At 45.9% G+C, this 22,908-nt stretch overlaps 1 protein-coding gene across 6 annotated transcripts in view; it reads right to left on the minus strand.

Annotated features, from left to right (window-relative positions):
* The window catches only part of LOC147732719 (mitogen-activated protein kinase kinase kinase 5-like), a 1,007,398-nt gene that overhangs the window by 501,716 nt on the left and 482,774 nt on the right, over window positions 1–22,908 (minus strand). For all 6 annotated transcript variants that reach the window (XM_086957271.1, XM_086957270.1, XM_086957268.1 and 3 more), the window contains one exon: window positions 9,386–9,522. In XM_086957271.1, the coding sequence (XP_086813397.1) occupies window positions 9,386–9,522 (137 nt within the window). The remainder of the gene's footprint in view (window positions 1–9,385; window positions 9,523–22,908) is intronic.

Genomic DNA, 22,908 nt, shown 5'->3' on the forward strand with positions numbered 1-22,908 from the left:
ACTCCTCAAAATACCCACATAGAGCCATTTCACTAAGTGTCCCCCTGTCCCCATATAATGGAGGAGATGCACTAGTTCATGTTGTGCTGTTTGCTACGTTGTGGGGCCCATGTACGGCGTACGTAATGCGTCACTGTGGCATGTAGGAAGTACAGTCTCGTTGGGGCTCCCGTTGTCTGTGCGAAGGAGGTGTGGTCTAGTATAGTGTCGTCTCCAAACAGGTCTCCCACTCTATCCACTCCCGCCTCCGCCCAGGGCTGTAACCTGCGTTGTGTTAGACGTCCTTGCGGTGTTGGGATCCCTAACAGGGGAATGTTATCTGCATAGGGTGTGGTCCCTGCCGTGTATGTCAATGCCTTCCTCCAGCACATTAAGGCAGTATGTAGCAGGGGGTGGCAGTCTCGGGGAATCTTGGCTTCGGGTAACAGAAGGGAATGCAATTCTCCCCGTGCTAGTTGCATGTAGATTCTTGCCCGCCACCCATCGTGACAGCCACTGCAATTGGCTTGCGTAGTAGTAGCTTCGTAGGTCCGGTACATCTAGGCCACCCTGTTTAGTGCTCAGTTGTAGTTTTTTTAGGCTTATTCGCCGTCTCCCAGGGCCCCATATGATAGTGATTAGGATTGTGTTCAGTGTAGTGAATATGTGCTGCGGGAGGAGGACCGGTAAGTTGACAAAGTAATACAGTATACGAGGGAGCATGACCATTTTTGAGACTGCTATCCGACCCATGACAGATAGTGGTAGGGATGTCCAAAAGGTTACACTACTTCGGTGGCCAGTAATGGCCCTCCTCAGGTTACCCTCAATCTGGTCTTCCTGCCGTCTATATACGTTGATACCTAGGTATTTAAATGTAGTCGGCTCTATGTGAATCCGACAGTCGCCGAATTGTATGTGGGGGGGGTCGTTGCCCTTCTCGGAAATAGAAGCCCAGGGATTTCGTTGGGTTAATGGCCAGGCCAGATACGGTCTCAAATTGGGCAAAGATAGTCGCCAGGTTTGAGTGGTTCCCGTTCAGATCCCGTAGATACACTAAAATATCATCGGCATATATTGATATCAAATTATGTGTACCCCCTATGGAGATACCCACCTCGCCTGCTCGGGTCCGGAGCGCTATCGCTAGAGGCTCGAGTGCCAGTACACACAGTAGAGGAGACAGTGAGCAACCCTGCCAGGTGCCTCTATAGATGTCGTAGCTATCTGAAATGTACCTGCCTGTGCGCGCTCTGGCCGTCGTGTTCGTGTACAGTAGACAAATCCATTTGATCAGGGAGTCCGGGAAGCCAAACCGTCGTATGACCTCGAACATAAAGTCCCATGTCAGGGAATCAAACGCCTGTCTGAGATCTAAGGCGATGCACCCGGCCTGGGGAAAATCTGTTGCCGTGGCCGACATAAGGGCGTGGAGTCTCCTCGTGTTCTGGGACGTGCTCCTTTCCGGGAGGAAGCCACATTGGTCTGGGTGTATTAGGGCAGGGAGACGGGACTGTAGGCGCATAGATATAGCTTTGCTAAGTATTTTATACTCTGTGGAGAGCATTGAGAGGGGCCTGCAATTACTTAGGTCAAGGGTATCCCTACCGGGTTTTGGTATGGAGATCACTGCGGCCTGCATCGTCGTGGCAGGCAGGTGACCCACTTCGTAAGATGTCTTATAAATTTTCTCTAAAATGGGTACTAGCGTTGCAGAGTAAGTCTGATAAAATTCTACCGGTAGGCCATCCATGCCGCGGGTCTTGCCCCGGTTTAGAGAGCCAATAGCTATTTTAATTTCCTGCTGCGTAATGAGTCCGTCCAGCTCAGTCTGTTCGTCCCGGGTCAGGGTTGGGATCGGGAGGTCTCTCAGAAATTCCATCGTTTCATATCCACCACCCTCTGGGGGAGGGGCATATAGCCTCTCCAGGTGAACCCTAAATGCAGTATTAATTCCCGATTGTGTGGACACCTCTCTACCCTCTCCGTCCCTAACTTTCGTAATCACTGGGGTTTCGGGGTTGTCACGGACCAGGCGAGCCAGCAAGGTACCAGATCTGTTTGCCTCCGCCTGCTGGCACCTCAGATAGTCCTTGTGATCAATGACTCTCAGTGTCTCTAGTGTTTCCGCGTGTTCTATGTTACATAACTGTAAGTCTCCCTTGCGTCCGGGGTCCACTCCTACCGCCGTCTCTAGATCTTTCAGGCGGTCTTCGATCTCACAGAGTTTCCTGTGGATTTCCTGTCTGGCCCCTACCATCCTTCCAATAGCGCCTCCCCTTATCACAACTTTCATGGCGTCCCATACCAGTAGGTTCGAGCACGCAGTGTCCCAGTTTTCCCTGAAGTAGTTATTTAGAGTATCTGACAGGTGCTTGCGGAATGGGCCATCCTCCAGTAGCAGTGGGTTAAGTCTCTATGTGGGCACCGGTGGTGGTACCCTCCCCCTAGTGTAGGTCGAGTGTCAGTGGTCTGTGGTCTGAGAAGGTTTTAGCCAGGTAGTCTGAGGACATACATTTAGTCAATAGGGATTAGGTACACAAGATTCTATCCAAGCGGGTATGTAGGGCATGTACTGTGGAGTAGTAAGAATATTCCTTGTGTGTTGGGTGCAGGGTGCGCCATACGCCCTTCAGTCCCCATCCCTGGGTCCAGGTTCTAAAGGAATCGGCCATCTTTTGTATTCCTGTCGTCTGGAGGGGGGGATGTGACCTGTCCAGGTCGACATTTAGGATCATGTTCCAATCCCCACCTAGAATCCAGAGGATGTCTATCCAATCAGCTAAGACCCGGCCCACGTTTGCTAGGAATTTGTCCTGGTCAAAGTTCGGGGCGTAGATGCTGCCCAGGACCAGCAGTGTACCGACTAGTGTGCCTTTCACCAGTATATAACGTCCTTGGTCGTCTACCCTCCTCTCTAGTTCTACAAATGGGGTGCCGTGTCGTACCCATATGGTGGCCCCTCTGGAAAAGGCGGAGTATGTTGTAGAGAAAATAGTACTTCTCCACTTTTTCCGTAATGAGTGTGCCTCAGCCTGTGTTAGGTGCGATTCTTGTAGGAATACTATTTGGGCGTGTTGGCGAAGTAAAAAGGTATGTATTCTGTGTCGTTTTTGTACTGCTTCTAGTCCCCGTACATTCCAGGTAGCCAGCCTATATTGTCCTTTGGTGTCAGCCATACTGGAGTACAGCTGCCATAACTGCCAGTGTTGTGCAGTGTCGTGTGTGTTATCAGTGCTAGCCAGGAGACGTTTTCACTCCCACCCCAATCTCGAACTCTATAGGCGCAGCATAGAAACGTTGTTGTGCGGAACCAGAAAATGCAGAACATAACTAAACAATTTGCGGTGCATACGCCTTTGGGGGTGCGACTATGCATGTGCCTTGTTTACAGAGTCTCACAGCTCTGCGCCGCCGGCTCTCCGGTGCCGCCAGGGAAGTCATTTCTAAAAGTGTCTGTTGCTGGTATCCTCCGAGGGGGTTGTTTTCCCGCCTCCGTGTCTCTATGTCTCACCTTTCTGCAGGAGTATGGGTTTGTGAGGTCCACCAATCGCAAATTCCCATTAGTAAATAAAACATGTTTTAAGCTGGACCTCAGCATACAAACGGCGCAACAAGGGCCAATGCTCCTGCCTCAGGTTCCCTCCTCCGCCCCCCCCCCCCCCCCCCCCCCCCCCCCAGCGCTTCAGTCAATACAACTTAGAAAGGATATTAGTAGGTCCCAGGGCCTCAGGCCCTTTCATCCATGCAGTTATTCCTGAGCAGCGTCCAAGATTTCATCTGCTGCTCGTGGCGTCGCAGTCGGGCACAGCACCATACTGTGTTCCGAGTGCGAGTGTATTGTACTGTCTTCAGTGTCTGTATTGATGATTTCCTGCTCTTCCCGAAAGGATCCCACCATTGCGACTGCATCTTTCTGACCTTCTTTCTGTCGGGATTTAGTGGGTTTTCGTCGCTTCGGTCTCGTAGTCTGCGTGGTGGAAGTGCCTCCTGTATGATCTGCGCCGTCCCTGAAGCCGCCAGCCGACGATCTCTGGGTTGAACCTCGGATTCTCCTCAATGTCCATCACCTCCAGCCATTCTTCTACGTCAGTGGGACTCAAAAAAGTGGGTTTTATTGTCGTGTATCACCTTGAGGCGGGCTGGAAACAGTAGGGCATATCGAAGGTTAACATTTTGGAGCCTCTTTTTTATCTCAAAATAGGATGACCGTTGCTTTTGCACTAAGTTAGTGTTGTCCGGGTAGAGTGAGATGCGCCTATTTTCATATTCAATGAGGGACTTCTCCTGGGCCTTTTGCAACAGTATGTCTCTGTCCCGGTAGTTGAGGATTTTGACAATCTGTGGTTGTGGCGGTTGTCCCGGTCTCGGCCGTCCAGTGGGGATTCGGCATGCTCTCTCCACACAGAAGAACGGCGACAGGTCTTCCGAGGTCACGTTGTTCCGGAACCATTGTTCCATGAATTCCGTTGCGTGGGGTCCCTCACTCCGTTCCGGAAGCCCAATGGCGCGGATGTTGTTGCGTCGATTGCGGCCTTCTGCATCCTCCACGCGTTCCATTAGGGTCTTCACTTGCTGTTGTATTTGTTGGATGGAGGTGGTGTTTTCTGCCACCGTCGGGGTGAGGTCCGTTAGTGTTACCCATTGGTCCTGGACTCTGTCCGCCAATTTGTCATGATCAGCTTTTAGGAGTGAGAGATTAGAGGAAAGGGTTCCCACCTGCGTTTCTATTGCGGTTCTGGAGTCTCTGATTTCTTGCAGAATCAGGTCTAGTTGGTCCATTTGCTGGTCTCCAGGCAAGGCTGAGTTTAACATCGTTTGTGTGGATCCGTCCGGACCAGACTCTAGTGTGTGTCCGGCCGATGTTCCGTCTTTGCCATCTAGCGCTTTTGCCCCCTTCCGGACCATGGTGTCTTCACTCTGGGATTGAGTCGAGTCCGAGAGCAGGCCCGGTTCGGGGTGTCTTCCACCCTCAGCGTTTGTCCTTCTCGGGTCCTCGCCACGGTTACATGTTCCCAGACACCCCCGGTGAATAGGCGTCTCCCAGTGTAACATCTGGCCGGATCCTCTCTCTCTGGGCCGCCTCTAGCGTCCTGTGTCTTTCCCCTCGAGTGACCGTGAAGGGCTCACCCACAGTGCTTGTGCGGTCTTCACTCAACCCTGCACCGCAGCGCTGCAGCAATTTAGGCCTGTGGTGTCAGGCATCGGTGTCCATCTCCCGTGCTTCAGGGTCCGGCACACCGGCCCGTCTCACCAGTCCCAGCAGCCCGCGGCGATCCTCATTTGCTGAATTGCTGATGTTCTTTGACTGAGTGTGCCCTGGGCTTCCGCTAATAAGGTAGCCAGGGCCTATGTTGCTTCCCTAAATCTGCATTGAAGCCTTAACTCAAATGGCATCACTGGCCACATGTCAGCCCCTGGTAAATGGTACAATGGGTACCCAGGGCACTGTGACCAGAGTAGGGCTCTAAGGGCTGCAGCACTTAGAGGTCCTGTACCCTGACACACACACACTGCCTTGGCAGGCTGCGTGTCTTGGTGCAGAACAAAGTGAGGAGTCGACATGGCACACATGCCTGTGTGCCATGCCCACAAATCACTGTCCTGGCATACATCATTCACCCCTCTAGCTGGGTGGCCTATGCCAGTGGTGAGGGTACAGGTGCATGAGCCCTGTACCCCTACAGTGCCCAAGTCCATTCCTGGGCACTGTAAGTGCAGTGCTGCCATTAAGAGTATACGGTGCTGGGAGTTTGTCATTATGAACTTCACAGCACCATAATGGCTACACTGAAGACTGGGAAGTTTGGTATCAAACTTCTCAGCACATTAAACCCACACTGCTGCCAGCGTGGGATTTAATGTAAAATGCACAACAGAGGGCATCTTGCGGATGCCCCCTGAAACTCTACCAACTTCTAGTGACCTGACTGAGGGCTGCTTAGGCTGCCACTAACAGACAGAATTCCGGACCCCTGGGTCGAGAGCCTGCTGATCTCGGTGCCTGAAACAATGCACATCCAGGGACGAGGTGCCAAGCCTCCTCCTCCAGGATGGGCAGGGTTCATGAAGGGGAAGCTTCAAAGGCATGCCGCCTTTGTGAGCCTCCCTAGACCATTTGCTGCTTTCAGCAACTGGTCCCCACTGGTTCTACCACCTACTTTGGGCAGGAGAACTGGCGGGAAAAACAAGTGAGGGAAAGAGGTGTGCCCACCTCTGCCAACTCCACCCCTCAAGTGGGGGAGGCGAGGTGAAGCACAACTCTGAGTCCCCTCCCCCCCCCCCCATCTTGAGAATGGGGGGACCAAGCCAACCAGGAACAGGCTCCAGCCCCCTCCCACTGGAGGGTGGCACGATAGGGCAGGGACCCATTGGTCCCTGCCCTTTACCTACCAGTAACGCCCCTAAGTCTAGTATTTAGGGGGCACGCTGAACCTTGCTTCCTCAGATCCAGCCTGACAACAAGAAGAAAAGAAGAAGGACCAAATGTCTGTGCAGCCAGCTAACAAGAGGACGACGCCCACTGACTTGGCCCCAGCCCTACTGGCCTGTCTCCTCTCGAGCCTGCTCCTGTGAAATTCCGTGTGTCCTGCAGCCAGCAACCTCAAGAACCCCGGAGGACCTGCCTGCCTTCATTTCCAAGACTGCTTCTCCCATGAACACCGGATTTGTTTAAACCGCAGCTTCTGGCTCTGGCACGATACAGCAAATCCAGCCCACTCTGCACCCGCCAAACCCGGCCTGAGCCAGAGTGGAAAAACACAACGAGGAGGTCCCTCCGGCGATCCTGACCTGAGATCCGGCGACCCCTGACCTGCCTCAAGCCTCCAGCCGACGCCAACAGCCTAAATCCAGAAGGCCCCCCTGACCGCAATCCGGAGCTGGTAAGAAGATCCGACCCCAAAAGGCACCCCTGCATCCAACGCCCCCGGCCTATTGCGTCCAAACCAACAGTGCCTAACCAACCCTTAACTTCCCAACTTACCTCTCGATGCGGTGGTCGCACCCAGAAGTCCTTCGTCTCTCTGCCTGCAGTGCTTTTGCAAACTGGAGGTTCTCCATTGAAAAGAGGGCACACAACCTCAAAACAGCACCCTGCACCCGGCTGACCTAGTGCTGCTCAGGGTGCCCCTTTGGTGCTAATTTGGTTCCTTATTTGCCCTGACCTTAACCCTAGGAGCTTGCTCCCACAGCCGTGTGGTGTGCTTGCCAGCAGCCATCAACTGGAGGCCCCCTATCCTCCATAGGATAACATAGGGCCTCAACACTCTGCACCCGGCCGCCCTATTACCGCTGAGGGTGAAACAAAAGTGCATCACTGACCGTGGAGGACCCCTGAGACCAACCCCAGAACCTTTACTCCCACAGACTATTACTTACCTGTGAACCGATAATCTGTTTTTCCTCCATAGGATAACATTGACAATTTTTTTCCAAAAAGTTTTTAAGTGTGGAGTTTTGTAATCTAAAAATATACATTAAAAATACTGCGAATAACCAAAAAGTATTTACTTACCTGTTTCCAGGAAATGTCCCAGTGCTGAATCTAGGTATTCAGCACTGAGTTACAAAAGTAACGAGAAAAGTAACTTACCTGCAATTTACTGAAAAAGCCTATTCATTACAATGTACTGTATTTGCTAAGTGTTGCAACCTACCGCATTCCCTGTAAATCAAACAAAATACAATTTCCATTGCATTTTCAGACAGTTTTCTAATCAGCAAATTATTCCTGTAAAGTTTGTTATGCTTACTTGTGCTAGGCCTGCTTGGATCTAAAATAAAACAACAGTATACTTTTTATACAAAAACAATAGGCCTAGAGTTGAGTTCTTGAGTGTGTGAATTAATTTGCTGACTCAGTGTGTACATCAAATGCTTAACACTGTCCTCTGATACTGCCTTACTGCTCAACCACTATACCACAAATCGAGAGTAAGGTTCTATCTAACTTAAACCTCTGCCTACCTCGGGGGTCACCTGGACTCTATTCCTCATTTTGGTGTAGTATATATAGAGCCAGTTTCCGACCATCACCCTAAGATGCCAGTATTACAGGAAGGTGCTTTCAAAAAAACTAAAGCTAAGTACGATATCACGTGCTGGGGGATCTTTATTTAAATGGCAAGTTCCGCACACTGGAACAGTTGTTTGAAAAAAAGAAGCCCTCTCCAATGGATATCTTTCTCTAGGTCCGATTGCGACAAAGTGTTAAAGTATACACTGCTGCATACCCAAAAGAACCACAGGGTGTCACCCCACTACATACAATATTGTGCAGTGACACTGCCTCAGATTTGGTTTCTACGTTATACCATAGTCTATACACCAGCCCGGCGTCAGCTCAATGAGGTGCTAGAGATAAATGGACTGCTGAGATGGGACAGTAAATAACTGACAAATAGTGGGTCTACTGTTGGGTCTACTGTTGCAGTGAGACAGAACAAATTTCATCTAGTAGTCACTTACGCATCACAAATTACAAATTTTTGCACTGCACTTACTACACCCTGGTTAAAATGTACAAACTACGTGATAACGACAAATGTGACAGATGTGGTACGGAGGCTGCGGACTTCCTGCACCTTGGTTGGGACTGTAGTACTATACAGGTATACTGGTAACAGGTGATTGTGGCATTAGAGTAGATGACTTCACTGCAGCTTCAGCCTTCCCCCTTGCTTGCTCTATTAGGGTACACAGAGAATTTAGAAGTGGCACATCAGAGATTTGTGTAATTTGCTCTTCTGTTGGCCAAAAGGAGAATAGCATGTAGATGGGCACTCAAGTTCAAGGAATGGATTAGAGATATGTTATTTTGGCAGGAACAAACACTCACATATGAGGAGCTCCTCCCCCTAACTTCGTGACCTAGGAATGTATGGGACCCCCTCAAAACGTATTTACTCGCACACTCTATCGATACGACTAGCACTACACACGCAACCTGATGTTAAAACGGCATGTATGGCTCAATTGCTGCTCCATTGCACTTCATGAATAACATGGGTCAGAGATAGTAATTTCAGCTTAATCAGGCATGATATCGGATTATGATTGTTAAACTGTTACATAAGACTAATGTTAAAGTGAATACTCCTTTTAATGTAGTGCCGGACGCTGCTTTGTGTTTACATGTTGTTACATCACATTTATAAGCATGTATCTACCCATGTACTGTATATGCTATGCTGGATATATGTTCGATAAAACTTAAATAAAAAAAAGAAAAAGAAAACTCTGGGCTAATTACTAAGTGTTACAAGACTCTATATCCATGCTTATTCCTAAACTAGGCAATACACAATATACAAGCAGAAACATGTGAATTCTCCCAGCACTTATATGAGTTATTAGCAACTGTGCAAATAGGTCCATTCACACTGTATGCCAAAGCCGGTCTCACCTTGATGTCACGGTGGATTATCTGATTGTCATGCAAATAGCGTATTCCTTCCAGGATCTGCTTGGTGTAGAAGGAGATAGTGGCTTCGTTGTCTTTCAGTGGGCCCCACTTCGAGCGTAACAACGACGACAGGCTGCCTATGAGGGTGACAAATCCAGAGGATTCACTGGCGAAAACATGCAATGCAAAGGTACTTATTTGTGATCCTTGTTCCCCCTCCTAGTCATCTTATGAACATTCATAATTATCAGAATACCTCCACCTATCTACAAAATCAAATAAAACATTCTTACAGAGTAATTTACATTTTTTTAAAACCGAAATAAAAAACCATGGAGTAAATTACATGGGAGTGTTTTTTTATTTTTTTGCCTTGATGCAGTCTAAGCCCTTTAGTGTCTCAAAATGCAAAGCAGAATCAGTTAGGAAATTCATTTGATGGGAAGAAAAAAATATAACTAAACTTCTTGTTTAACAAAGGGGATGGTGGACTGTTTATGAATTCAAAGACGATACCTCAGCAGGACAAACCCTGACCGGGTTGCCAGGACCCTGATAGAGGATTGGAGCTCTGACCTTGCCAGCATCCCCAGTTGCCTTCCAGGTCATCCTTCCGGGAGCCACACAGTGGATCGGGGATCCGACCATGCACCTGGTCTCCTCCTCTGCTCACCACCTTTAAAAATGGCAACTCGGTCCTGATGATGATCCTAACTTGAGAGGATCGAAGCGCCGTCGACCGATCATACAGCGCAACTCTCAGTGCATCCTCAACTTTAGTTCACAAACAGTCATATGTCTTCCAATCATTGAAGAGGAACCACTGTTTTGTATACAATATTTTTCTTCACTTTGTCACCTTGCGTCCCTCGCTGTGTTTCCACTTGTCACTCGTGCCGTCATTCTTTGGTTCAGGAGCACTACGTGCACAAAGCCCCCTTGGGTTGCCTTCGCATTTAATGCCCACAGTGCTGTTCCAACTGTCCTGTTTGAACTGTGACATTTTTTAATATAGGATGCCATGAGCACTTTTGAAAAAATACTGGGGGTCTCTCCTTTCTTTGCTACCTTGTAATGTTGTGTACATACCAGTGTATCTGCCTTTTCAATGAATCAGTTTGTGACATTGTTCTTTTAAAACTTCCATTTGGAGGGGCGTTTGGAGTGGAAGATGTAGTTGTTTTTTTATCAGGGAGGAAAGGCTGAGGTAGTTGTCTACAATGAGTGTTTCAGGATGTCGAATTAGCAATTTATGTTTAACATTTTTCTTAGCATTTTTTGAGAGATTAGGCGGGTAAGTAATGGACCATGAGTTGGGGCCATGTCTGATTAGGGTTGAGTCTCGGGGGTTGAGGGTGTGATTAAGTGGGGGTATGTAAGGTCGCTGAGTTGAAGGTGGAGAGACAGGGGGCGAGAAGATGAGAGAGGGAGGTCGGAGTTAAGGGGGGTGAGGTAGAGAGCAGACGCAAGGGTTGAGTAGCTATTGGGGGGGATAAGTGAACAAGTAAGTCGTAATTTTAAACTTGGAAAAATACACAGTATAAGACAGGCTACTACATGTAAGAAGTTATTTGAAACTAGCCTAACATACAATACACAACAAGTTGCTACATATAAGTAGTTGTTTTTAACTTACGTATCACACATTAACAGCTAGATTCACGAAAGAGCCGTTTTGAGAGTCCTTTAAAGCGATTATTAAGGAATCGCTATTAAGGACTTGCAAAACGGGATTCATGTAGGAATCGCAAAATAAATTGCGATTCCTACACATTCCTTATTTGCGATTAGCAAATTGCTAATCGCAAATAAGGGATAACTCCCCATTCATTCCTATGGGCCTAAATAACTCCCCATTCATTCCTACGGGCCTAAAGGCCCATAGGAATGAATGGGGAGTATTCCTTATTTGAGATTAGCAATTAACTAATCGCAAATAAGATAGCGATTTCAAGGGTGCCAGGGGTGTCCAAAGGACACCCTGTAGCACCCCTGAAATGCAAATTTACACAGGTGTTGCGCACGCACATGTCCAAAGGACATTTGTGTGTGTAACATACAACTGAGAAAAATGCACAAAAGTGCATTTTTCTCAGTTTTCGCTATTTACCACGAAGTCTGACTTCGCGGTAAATAGTGGCAAAAAATTGCGATTTTGCTATTTTATAATGATTCATGAATAACATTTAAGGAATCTCTAATTGAGATTCCTTAAATGCGATTGCAATTTGAGAAATGGCATTTTTTTGCGATTTTCAAATTGCCAGTTCATGACCCATTGATGAATTTCAAATCCCATTTTTGCGGGCGCAAACGGCCGAATTCTGCGATTCGCACCGTTTGAGCCCGCAAAAATGCTTCATGAATCTAGCTGTAAGAGACAGACTGCTACATGTAGGTCATTATTTTAAGCTAGCATAACATACAGTATAAGATAGGCCGCTACATTAAAATAATTATTTCAAACTAGCATGACACACAGAATAAGACCGATTGCTACATATAAGTCGTTGTTATAAATGTGCATAACACAAAGTATATACCAGGCTGCTTCATGCAAGTCATTATTTTAAGTTAGTATAACATACAGTATAAGACAAGTGGCTGGATATAAGTTGTGGTTTCAAACTTGTATGACACATAGTATTCAACTATCATAACACATAGTACACGACAGGCTGCTACATATAGGAAGTGGTTTAAGCTTGCATAACACACGGTATAAGACAGGCTGCTACATGAAAGTCCTTATTTTAAGCTAGCATAGCACACAGTATAAGATAGGCTGCTACATATAAGTCATGGTTTTAAGCTTGCAAGACACATAGTATAATACTGGTTGCTACAGAGTTAGCAATATCAATAAGATTAACGGCCAGTGCTTCTAATTATAGACTTTGGAATATCTCCAAAAAGCTAGGCAGGGCTGCAAATTAAATGTGTTGAAATAAAGAATACTTCAACAATGTTAACTTGTCAGAATAAATTGTTGTTAGATAAGCTAGAAACGTATCAGCCTGTAGCCAAAAAAGCCACAGTACGGATTGCTAAGCATAAATATAGGAAGAGTTAGTGTGAGGAAAGTGCATTTAGCTATTTCAAAGGCTGGAATTGATTGGGATCCTGAAACGTGGGATGGAAAAATCTGGGATTCTTCTGAGTTCTCAGACTCTAGCAGGGATGGGGGATAAGGTTGAGGAACCTGTTCAGATTGAGAAACAGAATGAATCAATGCGTCATGAAGTAGTTCAAGCGCAACCTATTTATCGCTGAAAAATTCAAGGTGGTCCGAATTTCCCACAGGGAGTTTCAATGGATAGCATGGAAGATTTTACCCAGCAGGAAAATAATGATATTTCAGATAGGTTTTTCGGCAGAAAGCTGGGGAATCTCTACTTACGTGGATGGTTCGATTGTTTGATCTGGGTGGTGCTTGTGTGATGCCAGATCCCAGAAATGCAGTACAGTTCTGTACACATAGTTCCGTTTCTACAATGCAGGAGCAGTTTAGAAATTATAATAGTGACAATCAAATTAGTCTGTTACAACTGGTTGTAGTTGGATATAGCCACAAATACCAGACAGAGTCAGATTGGCTGGTGAATGAGAAACCTTGGTATACTTTGAGAGATTGCATACAGAGATTGAAGGAAGAAGAAATGAAGACTTTCTTTTCTAGATCATGCACACTAACTGATGGAGGGAGTATTGAATGCATCAGTGCAGAATGGAATAATTTGTACACCTCCTCCCGCATACAAACAAGTGATGATGACTTTGTTAATAAATCAAACTGGTAATGCCTTAGCAGAAGCGTTTGAGGCTGATCGTTAGTTGGGAGAATTAGGTTGAGTAGAGGAAAACGGAGAGACCTTCAAGGTCTGAGACGCGTACTCACAATAACATGCTGTCTAGAAGAGATATGTTCATGGCTCTATTGCAGGATGGAGTAGGGAGAGAGGATACAGATGGGATAGCTACATCAAGCTTGTGGTAAATGTATAAAAAGAGAGGATTGGACAGAAAGGAAGAAAGTAGGAGAGTCCATAAGCAGGATAAAGCGCAAAAAACGTTAGACGGCAATGAGGGTGAGACACCGGAGAAGGAGGGGGAGAAAGATGCCCGCTCAAACAGGAAGATCGAGAGAGATTTAGAAAGCGATTAGTTAGTTGATAGAAGTAGGATTTTATTCCCAAAAAATAGGATTCAGTGTATCCTGATTTGACCTGGGCAAAAGACAGATATAAGGCAGACTAGGAAATAGGCCAAGCTCCGGTGCAAAGGTAGGCTCGCAAAGATAACAGACCTTATGTTGATATTGAAATTTATTGGAGACATCGTAATATTCAAAGGGCCCCAGCTTCAGTAGATACTGGAGCAGAGGCCACTCTGATACCTGGAAATCCCAAAAAGGTCAATGGACAGTATTTTACCATTACAGGTTTAGGCGGAAAAGAGACCCCATCAGTGCAGACTAAAGTTCAAATGAATATTGGGAGAATAGCAAAAAGAGAATACACTGTATCGATTGTGCCCCTTTCTGAATATATTATTGGAAATTATATTTTGAAGGGAATGACTTTGCATTTAGATAATGGACATGATCAGTTTGGATTGAAGCAGTACACTTCAGTTGGCGCTGTGAGGGTCGGTCATTTGAAAATTCCCCCAGTGAAATTGCCTCAGGCTACTAAAGTGATTCATGTGAAACAGTACAGAATTCCCGGTCGACAGGATGAAATTAGTACGACTATTCAGGGTTTTTTAGAAGCAGGTGGTAACCCTGATTACTTCCACTTGGAATAATCCTGTATGGCCCGTGCGCAAAAGTGAGAATTCTTGGCATAAGGCAGTTGATTATCGTGAATTGAATAAGCATACATCTCCTTTGACTGTTGCTGTCCCAGACACAGTTAATTTGATTGAAAGAATACAAAAACACCCTGGTACTTGGTATGCGACTGTTGATATTGCTAATGCTTTCTTTTCAATACCAATAGCTCCCTAATGTCAAGAGCAATTCAGTTTTTTATGGGGCGGTAGACAAATGACATTCAGAAATTTACCTCAAGGGTACTTGCACAGTCCCACAATCTGTCACCAGCTGGTGGCTGAGCATTTAGATAAAGTGTCAGTTATTCCTGGAGTACAGATTTGTCATTACATTGATGATGTGATGGTACAGGGAGAAACGCAGGAGCAAGTGCAGACTCAATTAGATAGAATTGTGCAGCATTTACAAAAAAAGTATGGGAGATCAATCCTGATAAACTACAGGGTCTCTCTCAGAGTGTGAAGTTTTTAGGTATTCAGTGGTATCAGGGACATCGGGAGGTGGAGCACCAGGTGAGACAGAAAATTAAAGCGTTTGCGGTACCAAAAAACAGAAACGATACTCGGAGGTTTTTGGAGACAGCACATTCCCCTTTTGACTCAGATTTTGGCCCCTTTGTTCAGAGTTATACGAAAGAAAAATGCATTTGAATGGGGTGAGCAGCAGCAAACTGCATTTGAATTGGCGAAAGAGGCTATTCAGCATGCTTTGGAATTGTGGCCTGTGAGAGACGGAGATGTTGACCGTAATGTAACAGTGCAGGGACCGTATGCTAATTGGAGTTTGTGGTAAAAGCAGGGAGGAACAAAAGTACCTTTAGGGTTTTGGACGAAGAAATTGCTAGACGCTGGAGAGCGTTATACTCCTTATGAGAAACAACTGCTTGCATGTTACTGGGCTCTTGTGGATACGGAGCAACTAACATTAGGACATGATGTGATTCTGAGACCGAATATTCCGATAATGCAGTGGGTGATGAGTTCCACTAAAACTCATAGGATTGGACATGCACAGGAATCCAGTGTGATCAAATGGAAGTGGTATATACAGGATAGGGCCCAAATAGCTCCCAATGACACTGCGGTGATGCACGAGAAGGTGGCGCAGGCGCCAATGGAGGAAACGGAGATGTTGCATGTCGTATCTAAAATACAGGAATCCCCTGTACAGTGGGGTAAGCCATTTAGCTATCTATGTGTGGAGGACAGAAAGTATGCATGGTCTACTGATGGCTCAGCTAGGTATGTAGGAGCAAAGAGCCATTGGAAGGCGGTGTCATATAATCCTGTGACCCTGAAATTGCTGACACTACTGGAGAAGGAAAGAGTAGTCAGTTTGCAGAACTTTATGCTGTATATCAAGCATTGAAACACAAATTGCCTGGAATATGTCATATTTATACCCACTCGTGGTCTACGTCCAATGGGCTGGCAACTTGGCTACCCACATGGCATAGTCATAATTGGATGTTAAATATCAAAGGTGTGGGGCATGGAGTTGTGGAAAGATATATGGACTATGTTGACACAGAGTAAGGTTACAATATATCATGTAGTCGCCCATTGCTCTATTGACTCACTTGACCATTGGTTTAATACCTTCACAGATGAGAAAGCTAAGATTTCAGAGGCAGAGGTGAAGACGCAGGATTCTGACTTGGTTGAGATTGCGAGGTGAGCTCACCAGAATTGTGGATACTGAGGAGAACAGATTACTAGCAGGTGGGCAGACGACAGAGGGATACACGTTCCTTTAGATTTGACCAAGACTATGATTTTACAATGTCAGCATACCAGACATAGATCAGTTCCACAGAAAGTGAGAGGTCAGTTGAGCATGGATAAGTTACCTGCCAGACTTGGCAAATAATTACATCGGACCGCTGCCAGTGAGCAGAGGATTTCAATAAGTGTGCACGGCTGTGGACACATTCTGGATATTTTTAGCTTTTCCATGCAAATGTGCTACCCAAGTGAATACTTTGAAAACACTAGACTTGTTGATTTTGTACTACGGAATTCCATTACAGATGCAAAGTGACAATGGTTCACATTTTAAAGGGAGACTAGTGCAAGATTACTGTGTTCAGCATTATATTGAATGGATTTTTCATATACCCTATTACCCACAAGCTGCGGGTTTGATTGAGCGTATGAATGGTGTGTTGAAAGATCAGTTTAAAAAGTTGTCTGATTGTTCATTAAAGAACTGGCGTGAGAATTTGAATGAGGCCTTGAAAATTTTGAATATTTAGACCTTTGACAAATGCAGAGACTCCTTTGATGAGAATGTTAACACCATCTTTACAGATTCAACCCCATGTGGCTACCAATACGAACCTTTATTGGGAAATGGTTCCTGGAGCTTTGGCTCCATATAGAGAGGTACCAGAGGCTGCTGGTCTTTATCTGCATGCCCTGAAAATGTATAGAGCGAATCCAAAGGATATTACTCTCATCGAAACCGGAATTGGTGTTCAGATACCCCCAGAGCACTTTGGCTTAATTGCGCCTCGGTCCGGATTGGCCCTGAAAGGCATCCAGGTGTTGGGATTTAGACTACCAGGATGAGATAAAGGTCATCCTACTTAATAGTGGTGATGCTGATCTGATTATACAACCTGGAGACAGAGTTGTCCAGTTGATAATAATGCCGATATATGGACGGGTGGTAAGGAAGGGGACTGCCCCAGCCCTCCTAATTGAATGTGGCGAAGAAGGTTTGGGCTCGACTGATAAAAATCCAGGAGCCAAGGTGTGGGTTCAGTCACCCAATAAACCTCCCGAGCAGGCTGAAGTGATTGCAACGGGCAAAGACAAAATAATTCTTGTCATGAAACCTGGACAGGAGAAATGGGAACATGTCACAGCTGACAAATGTTATTTACGAGAATGAATAATATCTATTTTGTTTCTGTTCTCTTTAGATCATTGTGCGATGTGTTGGTGTGCTATGTGCGCACGCTGGACTCCTTTTGGCTTAGTAAGCCTGGAGCCGGGAGGGGCAAGGGGTCCCTTATCGCGAAGCGGCCATCCGCCCGCGCAAACTGATGATGATGCTGAACCAGAAGACTAACATTTGGGAGCACCTGGCACGAACAGTGTTGAATCACACATACTCCTGCATGTCAAATATGCGAAGTGTACTCAACGTACTCTCAACATGCCTTGTAGCAGTGCCTACCCCTGCCAGTGTCTTGTTACAGATATTTAATGTTACGAACTTGGACGGTGCTGCAGAAGACCAAGATATCAGAACCCATTTGTCTCTATATGAATTCTTCCAATCTTGTTCTGAAGTGGTTGACAGTACTGGAAAAAACATGATTCAGATTATCACTTATAACATCACTGAAGGTGATGTCTGCTATAACAGGGCTTGTGACCCAGCTTCTATTGGCAAATGTGGCTAGTTAAAACTAAATAAGAGTTCCTCAGGCATGTCTTGGCATGATAAAGTTTTGTCTCATCATCAACGTGATGATGTCTGTGCCAATGTTCAAAATGATATGGTATGCAAAGATATAGTATTAGCTGCTAGTCATTTTTATTACCTACGTCTACCGGTTGGTTGGCTATTCTCTTGTGGTAATGTCACATATTCCTATATTCCTGTGAACATTACAGGTAGACCTTGTACTTTTACCTAATTGAGTTTGATGATGTTCCCTTTGAATCCTTCAGACCATATTCGAACTGTCAGAGAGGCGGTTCACCTTGTTGATACTCTACATTTGCTATCAAAGACCGAGTACGTTAGTTTGGCGGCCTCCATAGTAGGGATACTAGGCTTAGCGATTTATGCTAGAGCTATTAGTGAATTAGCCTGTCTTATGGTAAAAAATATTAACCATACATCAATTGCTTTATCAGAGTTTCTCCTAGATGTGCGAGGTGCACTACAGGCTATTTTGCAGAATAGGGTTACCATCGATTACTTGCTTCTGAAACATGATCATGGTTGTTTTGACTTCGACGGTTTGTGTTGGTTTAACCTTTCAGATCGCTCTAAGTCAATTCAGTCTCACATTGATGCTTTACATAAGTTAACTAATGAAGTAAAACAGGATGTCGACAGGGGGTGGTGGGATTCGTTGGGTGGTTACCGTATTTTGCTTACCTTCGCTCTATTCTAGGTGGTATTATATTAGCAGTAGGTATTATTATTACTTTATGTTGTATTCAATGTGTACCTAATTTGTTATCCATGTTCCATTCTCGAGTTGCTGATTTTCGACCAATAGGTTATGGTAGTCATTGGTCAAGGGATGGCTTGCATTTATATGAATAGTATAGTTTATTAATGATGATGATGATCAATGGTCATGGGATGGAATCCCATCCATATGGTTGAGTGTCCTGTGATGACCATTGATAACCACCATTTTAGGTTTATTTAGTGTCTTTTTATACAATATAGAACTGTGTTACATATGCCTGCCTAGTAAGACGTAGGGCAGTAGGAGTTATTATTGACTTTGACATACTTCTATGTTACCTTGCATACTAATTTAACTCTGCTTTAGCCGCCGGGCCAGCAGGATCTGGACACGGGACCACGGGACCACAGGACCGCAGGGCCCGAAGGCACGCCAGTGGGAGCCCATGGCCTGTAAAGGCGGTCCAAAGCAGCAAGGAATTCTTCCAACTGTTTGGGAGTCGGCGATGGACCCGGGTATGGCAGGTACGCCGCGGGACTCTCAGGTTCCAGAGGAGCCGCAGGGGCGAGGCCCCTGTCCCCCTCTTCCACCTCAGAGGAGCGACATGGGTACATCGGAGAGCAAACACGCTTCTTAGACTTATTTTTATGGCGACGCTTACCAGAATCCGAAGAAGTCTTGGATTCCAAGGAGCGACTGTTCCGGTCCCGTGAACAGCCCCTAGACCTGGAGCAGCGACATGATGAATGTTGGGCCTCCAGCAACTTCCGCTGCCGCTCCCGCAAGGCCTTGGGGGCCATGGCACGGCAGTCCAGGTAGTCATGGTCGGCCTCAAGGCAGCAGAGAAAAACATTGTGGGGGTCCACTACCGATATGTTTCGGCGACAGGTCCCACAAAACTTAAAGCCAGGCATTCCTACTTGCAACAAGAGAAAAGTGGGGAGACAAAAGTCTCAAAATAGTGGTCAAAAAGAGAACAAGGTACGTGCTCAATCCGGATCTGCGCTTACTGGCGTGGAAAAAGAAAGAACTGACGTCAGGGCCCATGGGTGGCGCCTAGGTACTCTCCGAGACGTCATCTCAGCGCTGATGGCGCCAGTGAAGGACGCGGAGCCGCGGGACGCCACCTGACGCGCAAGGGTACTGCTAAGCAAAACCTTCCGGGCCCAGTCTAACTTCTGGGGATATTCTAAGGTAAGGAATCTATCACTAAGTGTCTCTTTCAGATTTAGCCAATACCAGAATGTAGGGCAAAATCTGATGAGGTGCAGAAGAGTAAAGATGAATGTTTTCTGCTGGCACCAAAGGCAAAAACGCTTCCATTTCAAGCGGTATGTCTTATTTGTACTTGGGGCTCGAGCTTGAGGATGCACCTTTTTATATTCTGACGAGATATTTAGCTCTTGAAATTCTCGGTGCTCAGGAGCCAAGCAGATATCTGAAGAGATCTCGGATCCGGGTGTACTACTTGGCCCTGGGACATCGTCAGCAGGGAATGGATCGGCTGTAGATGAACTGGGCAGTCCATGTAGAGTAGAAGAAGCCCCATAAACCAAAACTGCTGGGGCCACGCTGGAGCCACCAGAATAGTTCTGCAGGGTTCCACCTTGAGCTTCCGGAGAAGTCTGGGAAGAATGGGAGACAGAGTGAAAAGCGCATCCACGCCCGGCATCGTCTAAGCCGTTGACGCCGATCCCTTGTTAACTGGTGGAGACCAGGAAACTCCCGTCGACAGAGCCAAAGAAAGTGCTGGCAAAGTCTAGGAAGTAGTCGTTGACTGGATAGATGTCGTCGACCAAACTTTTTCTCAGCTTTACCCTCTGGAGGGACAGAAGCCGTTTTAAAAAAAGTTTTTGCCTTTTCAGAAGGAGGAGAAGAAGAAGGCCCATAGCTTGCCTTCTTTTCAGGTGCCACGCCTGGAACATGTCCTTCCCTCTCCTTTACACCTTGGTGAGGAGATTTGATGGGACTACGCGGGTTAGACCCCTATCAGAGGTCTTTTGTAAGGCTTTGGAAGGGGGGTCTGAAGAAGTAGAAGGTGAAGAACTACCCCTTTTTGAGACCTCCTGGATGAAGTAGCCGATGAAGCGACATCACTGTCCCTGGAGACAGGATCCTTTTGTGACTTTAGTTTCTGAAGCCATGTTAGCAGACGTCCCTCACGGTCCCGCAAGGTCTTTGTGGAGAAGGTCCGACAGATTTTGCAGTCAGCCGCCTTGTGGTCAGGATACAAACAATAAATACGGTCTCCTCATAAAGTCTCTTCTTGGAGCAGGTGGCACAAGCCTTGAAGAGAGCCTTCTTCTCCTTGTCTGACATGTTGAACACGTAGTGAAGAGATGATGAGAAAGAATAGGTTCAAAATAAGGTAAATATTGTAGAAAACTTAGCAGAGCTCAGTGGAGACTCCCTTGCATAAATTGCGGTCGAAAATCTGAGGCTCTCAGGAAGGTTCCATGGGGTGAGGCTGTTCTGATTGGCTGTTCATTTTATTTGGTGTCTTTTACAAAAAGAGGTAGATATACTACAAAACTAGAGGAGGCCTAGGCCTGATTCTTTTTTTGTACCTATTTCTATGGCTATTTTGTATATACTGGGGACTACCATCTTGACAACGGGGAATGATACAAGCAATGGGAATCTATGAAAGTTCCAATACTGGAGTAAGTAAGGAACTAAAATCGGCATGCAGGAACTGCACTTGTACGAGGCTCTAGTATCCACTTGCGGGGAGGAATAAATTCAACACAGAGCCGCATGGTGCACCTACAGGTATGCAGAAGCAATGCTGTTTTTAATCTTCCTGTATCTAGTATGGTGCCTGGGGATTTCTAAATGTGAAAAATCTACAGTAAGAAGCATCTATCAGGACATATGAGACCCCCTTCAGAGTCTCAGACTGGGTCCACCTAACTGCCATGGAGATAAAATAGTCCCCACTGGATCTAGGGTCCCTGAGATAGAGAAACCTTTTCTGTTCCACAGAGAGCCTAATTTAGTCCTTAAGGTATGCCTCCTTTCTGATATCCAACCTACCATATGGCATCTGTTGATATGTCAAACCCATTAATGGAGTGAGAGTCTGGAGGACAAATTGCAAAAAGTGTGTACTCACTCAAGATTTTTCACAACTATAAGAACATTTACCAGAATGCACAAAGTCGAAAGAGCAGTTAAGGAAAGATTCTCTACAGTACAAAAAAGAAACTTGCTCTTTCAGAAAAAAAAGTTACTTGTCCTAATATTGAGTAGTTAAAAGTTGCCTGAAAAGGTATTTAGGATGAAAAATAGGTCTTCAAGAGGCTCAGCTGTGTTTGAAGTTCCTTACCTCACAAAGATGGGGAATTAACTGCATGATGCTGCTTTGCAATTGTGGACAGTGGACCTCCTAGATTCTTCAATAGCTAAGAGCTAATGTTCATAAATATTAAAAAGACCCCATTAGGAACCACACATGTATAACAGATCACTATTATGAACAAGGTCTAAAGGCAGTGGCCACTGTTGACTTTATGTGTATTAAAAGAAAAAAATAAGCGCCGTTGGTAAGAACAAAATCCAAAGAAAGAGGTCACTGGCGAGAAGTGAGAACAAAAAATCCCTTTACAGGGATAGTTGGAAATAACACAAATCATTTACAGCAGTCACCGGATGAGCAAATTTGTCAGTGCCATTCCCTGCTCACCCACGTACCTAAACAAACACAGACTTTTTTTTAAGCTTATAGAGCGTGCAGCTGCCCTCAGCGGGGGTGTCCTGGTGCTACGGACGGTAGGCAGCAGTGAGTATCAGCGTAGCTAAGGGTTTGAAAACAGCTAGGTTTCTAAATTGCGTCAAAAGAGGCATTCACATTCAATCATAGGAAGAGAAAATGGCTCGCTGTTCCATGATTGAGCAGTATTAACTGTGAAGGCTCTGTCCCCATTCTGGAGCGATTAAATCGGGGAGAGCCTAAGAGGCACAGATGATTCGACCTAAGTGATCGATTAGACTGGGCTAGCTTAAGTCTGGCTCTGAGATAAGCAGGCCCTTGACCCTTTATTGCTCTAAATGCCATGCTTTTTGAGGCGAGGTGAAATTGAGTGACGACAAGGGAGTTAAATATTATCCTTGCCGCCGCATTCTGTACAATCTGTAGGCGTTTAACCAAATAGGGAGGTGCTCCCACATACAGGCTGTTCGCTTAGTCCAGGTGTGATGTAATAAGGGAGTGAATAATGGTCCTATGTGTGTCCATGGGCAGAAAAGGGAGAATTTTACTTATCATGCGAAGCTTACCAAAGCAGGCCAAGGTGACCTTATTTATTTGAACCTTGCAAGACAATTCGTTGTCAAATTGGAAACAAAGATTTCTAGCTGAGTTCACCGGTATAGGAGGAGAGTTCAACTCAGGTGGCCACCAAAGTAAGGGTAGAGGGGAATATTTTTGATTAAAAAACAACCTCGGTTTTATCCGAATTGAGCCTGAGTGTGTTGAGAGCCATCCAGGACAAGATGTTGCTCAGGCAGCGTCTAAAGTTGGAGAAACTA

The sequence above is a fragment of the Lissotriton vulgaris genome, chromosome 2_1, assembly GCF_964263255.1.
Source record: "Lissotriton vulgaris chromosome 2_1, aLisVul1.2, whole genome shotgun sequence".
In the NCBI taxonomy this organism is placed as follows: domain Eukaryota; kingdom Metazoa; phylum Chordata; class Amphibia; order Caudata; family Salamandridae; genus Lissotriton; species Lissotriton vulgaris.